The sequence below is a fragment of the Nicotiana sylvestris genome, chromosome 7, assembly GCF_000393655.2.
Source record: "Nicotiana sylvestris chromosome 7, ASM39365v2, whole genome shotgun sequence".
Classification (NCBI taxonomy): Eukaryota; Viridiplantae; Streptophyta; class Magnoliopsida; order Solanales; family Solanaceae; genus Nicotiana; species Nicotiana sylvestris.
This window is the reverse complement of record NC_091063.1, coordinates 16327600-16332357: the sequence shown is the minus strand read 5'-3', so window position 1 is coordinate 16332357 and position 4758 is coordinate 16327600. Positions and strand designations below refer to the sequence as shown.

The 4758-nt window shown below is 38.9% G+C and overlaps 1 protein-coding gene across 1 annotated transcript; it reads left to right on the top strand.

The window, feature by feature from the left end:
- The first annotated feature begins 1938 nt into the window (after positions 1-1938).
- LOC104211812 (uncharacterized) lies at positions 1939-2307 on the top strand. The gene has a single exon (XM_009760940.1). It carries the CDS (start codon positions 1939-1941, stop codon positions 2305-2307), a length of 369 nt encoding a protein of 122 aa, XP_009759242.1.
- The last annotated feature ends 2451 nt before the right edge of the window (positions 2308-4758 follow it).

Here is a 4758-nt window from a genome sequence, read left to right as displayed (position 1 = left end):
CCGGGGGAAGATCAGAGATGACCGGAGAACAACCATAAACTGAAATCGATCCAAGTCTGAACCAAGTTCTTTCACGATCTGGCCTTGAAACCATAATAATTGGGCACGTAGAGGCCAAAGGAGGTGGATACAGGCCTCCAATGGTCTTGGAAGCCATGGATTTGAGAGGTTTTTCAGGTGGTAGTTGAGGGCGGCAGCTAGGGTTTGAGAGGGGTTTGAGAAACGATTGAGAGAGAAGGGGGATTCAGAGGCGGCTGTAGGTAAGAAATAGTTAGGGTTTGGGGGTAGTTGGGAATTAATTTAGAAAAGGGTTAATGTGAGCCATTGATCTAAGCATTCAACGGCTGGGATTAAACGGGAATCCGGGCGGGTTGTTTAAAAGGGTCATGGGTCGGTTTGAATGGGAATTAGGTCGAGGTAAAATTGGGTTTAAATTGAACTCAATTGGGGTCCGAATTGGGGCTATAATCGAAATGAAATTGGGCTAACATTTAAATAGCCACTTTTCCCTATTTGATTTATAAAAAATAGTAAAATAATTTTTGGAATTAAATTAAAGGTAATAAAATGACTAATAGTATATAATTATCAAATTAAAATACTGGAATTAATTTTTATAAATATAAACGTATTTAAATCCAAAAACGGCTAATATTGCAATTATATGCAATCTAGCTTTAAAAAATACTAGATAAATTTGTAAAAATATGTAAAAATTATCTTAGCTATATTTTAGCATAAATACGAAAATTATAAACTAGTCACCAAATGATAATTTTGGGAATAATTATTGCCTTTTGGGGATAAAATAGGGCAATAAATTGATTTAAAAAATCTTTAAAAAATTAAGAAAAAATAATAAAATATTTGGACATGCTTATATGTGCATAAATATGTTATTTGAAAGTGTTTTGCATGTTAAAAATATACAGAGAAAAATTGGGTATCAACAATAGGTTACAAGTACTTTGGTCACAAGTACTTTACTTTATGTTTTGATGATCTAACAAACTTACTATCCAGAACCAGATAAGGAACCCGTTACACATTTATAAGACCTTAAGATCACAAGGTTCCTGGTTGGGATTCAGGGTGGGTTATGATTCAACTCTTCAGAGTAGAAGGAACAGCTGAGGGAACAGGTCCCTACCAGTTCCCGAGGAGACTGTACGAAGTCAACTCTCTAGCTGGAAAGTTGCTGCCTGCACACGCTACAATGTAGGAACAATGTAGCGGTCAACATTCTAGGGAAAACGTTTTACCTACCTTGCTTACATAATTGTAAGTGATGTCACACATGTATATATACAATCAATGAAGGTAAAACATACTGACTTGAACACTTAGAGATTTTACTCAAGCTCCTCGTATGACTATCCAGCAAGAAAGTTTAAAGTGCTTCAAGAACAAAGAACAAAGCAACAATGGACCAGTTCCCACATCGAGTCATTATATGTCCTTAGTTGAGTTGTAACTTTGTAATAGTTCTTCAATTGTAATTCCTATCTAGCTTATTTAGAAACATTCTATAGGAACCTTTTTGTAAACCTTAAATTTGTGTGTTTGAATCGTGGCTAGAGTTAGTCATGTTGTAAAGTCTTTGTAATAGAGTTATTACAAAGTGGCTTGTAATGTAGTATTACAAGTTTTAGTGAGGGATTAAGAGGTTAATTCCTAGGTTGCGTAGGTTGTAATCTAAAAGTTTCTCAGTAGTGAAGTTGAAATCCTACAAGGGTAGGTCATGGTTTTTATACCGTTGAGCTAGGAATTTTCCACGTAAAATTCCTCTTGTCATTATACTTACTGTAGTGTGTGTGTGTGTACTGTTGAATTTGATAGAGAACCTGGTTCTTTATAGAGCTTGGTGGACCCTTATATTCTATCAATTAGTATCAGAGCGGGTTCTTTCTATCAGGTTACTACCTAGAAAGGATTCTCATGGCTACTCCTCCAAACTTCGAAGAAGGCCAGTCTACTTACAGACCTCCAAGGTTCAACGGTCAATACTATGGATGGTGGAAAACTAGGATGCACGACTTCATCATGGCGGAAGATTCTGATTTATGGGATGTCATATGTGACGGACCCTTTGTCACTACAAAGAACCTTGGCGACCCAGTTGTAGCCATTCCCAAGACAAGAAAGGAATTCAATGACACTGATAGAAAGGCCATAGAAAAGAATTTTTGTGCAAAAAAAAATCTTGTGTGTGGCATTGGTCCTGATGAATATAACAGGATATCAGCATGTCAATCAGCAAAAAAGATCTGGAAGGCTCTTCAGTCAGCTCACGAGGGGACAACATAGGTGAAGCAATCCAAGATTGATATGCTCACAATTGAATATGAGCTCTTCAGAATGAAAGATGATGAATCCATCCAAGATATGCATACTCGATTCACCTCCATCATCAATGAGCTTCACTCTCTTGGTAAAAGTATTCCGAGAAACACGCTTGTCAGAAAAATCCTTAGTGTACTGCCCAATTCTTAGGAAAGCAAAATTAATGCCATTACAGACGCTAAGGACTTGCAGACACTGACCATGGATGAACTTGTTGGAAACTTGAAAACCTATGAAATGAAGAAGAAAAAGAAGAAGGATAATGAAAGAAGAGAGCCTAAGAGGGAGAAGAACCTAGTCCTCAAGACAGACATCAATGACTCAAGTGGTGAAAATAGGGGACAAGGCCTACTTGACAAGAAGATTCCAGAAAATGGTTCGCAAGTGTCACGACCCTCAACCCGGACCCGGTCGTGATGGCGCCTCTCGTGAAGACAATGCCCGCCAACTATTCCCAATTCAACGTTAAATAGTTAAACATCAAGAAAATAGTCTAAAACATGATTTAATAATAATAAGTAGCAGGTAATATCAATAAAATGCGGAAGTACAACCCAACACAGCCCTAACCGGGGTGTTACTAGTCATGAGCATCTATGAGTCATAGTACAAGTTTGCTAAGTCTATAAGCTAGTACAAATGTCTGAAAAGAGATAGAAATGATAAGGATAGGAGGAGAAACACGGGACTGCGGACGCCAAACAGCTACCTCGTGAACTTCAAATGTCAGCTGGGAGTCTTCAACTCGCACTGGCAGGATCAGCAATGCCTGAATCTGCACATGGGGTGTAAGGAGTAAAGTGAGTACTCCAACTCAGTGAGTAACAAATATAAATAAAGACTGAAATCAAGAAATTACGTAAGGCACAAAGCATTCTATAATGAAGCAGTAAAACCATTAAAATAGTAAACTAGTGAAAGATAGGTAAAATTCTTTAACTCAAACGTAGTTTCATGAAAAGACTTTTTCAATAATTAAGCAGGAAATTGACAATCAATTGTGAAAATTAAACACATAAAGGCTCGCCCCTCGGGTACAGTATCAACAAATCTGCCCCTCGGGCAACATCTCAAAACAATACCAACCCCTCAGGCAATCACATAGAACAATACCAGCCCCTCAAGCTCAATCTCACATCACAATGGGTACCCGTGCTCACTGGGGGTGTACAGACTCCTGGAGGGGCCCCTTACGGCCCAAGCGCAATATCAAGCCACCTCATGGTATCATCACTAGGCCCTAAGCTTCATATCAATCAAGCCACATTGTGGTGTGCATATCTCTGGCCCTCAGCCTCATAATCAGTATCAAATGTTTCCTCGAAACATAGGCCCTCGGCCATACTCAGTCAAAATCCTCACAAGCCACTCGGGCAATAGTAAAACAGTATTTCTCAGCCCAAACATCATTTAAAATATCATTTAAGTATTAAAACTGAGTAAACCTGGCTGAGTAAGAAAAAAATGGAAAATAACATGACTAAGTTAAAGTATAAAGTTAAAAAAGTGAGGAAAAACTAGTGAAAATCCCCGAAGGGTTCAAATAGTTGGCACAAGGCCCGAATATGGCATTCAGCCCAAATTATGATGATAACAAATAGATTTCAGTCAAATACGCGGTAAAATAGTCATCCAGGATGGACCAAGTCACAATCCCCAACAATGCATGATCCCACGCTCGTCATCAAGCGTGTGCCTCACCTCAATATAGCACTACGATGTGCAATCCGGGGTTTCAAACCCTCAGAACATCATTTACAATCATTACTTACTTCGAACCGGTCAAATCTCTAGCTCGCGACGTCTTTTCCCCTCGAATCGGCCTCCACTCACATCGAATCTATCCAAAATCAGAACGAGGACATCAAAATATGCCAGGGGAATGAAGCCCAAGCGAAAATAATCAAAATATGACACAAATTCCGAAATTACCAAAACCCGACCCCGGGACTAGTCTCGGAATTCGATAATTTTTACATCAATAGGTTCCTCATCTCCTCACGAGTTCATACATATCAAAAGTTCTGATATTCGACCTCAAATGGTCCTTCAAATCCTCATTCAAAGGTCTAAATTTCCAAGCCCTAGTTCTTCAATTTTTAGCTTAATTTCCATGATTATTTAGGTGGAATTCACATTAGAATCAAGTTTTAAGTCCAAGAATCTTACCTCCAAGTGATTCCCCTTGAATCCCTTCAATCCCTTTCAAAAAGCTTCAAAAACAACCAACAATGGAAGAAATAAACCCCTCATGCGCGAACAAGACGACCTTTTAAACCTTCTGCCCAAGCCTAATTTCCTTCATCGCGATCGCGGGACATCCTTCGTGATCGCGAAGCACAAATTCTCAGCTCCCAAAAGTCACTCTATGTGAACACATGAAACACCATGCGAAAGCGATGCTCAGACCTTTTA

Coding starts and splice junctions, on each gene's coding strand:
- LOC104211812 (XM_009760940.1), top strand. CDS start 1,939: ATGGCTACTCCTCCAAACTTCGAAGAAGGCCAGTCTACTTACAGACCT.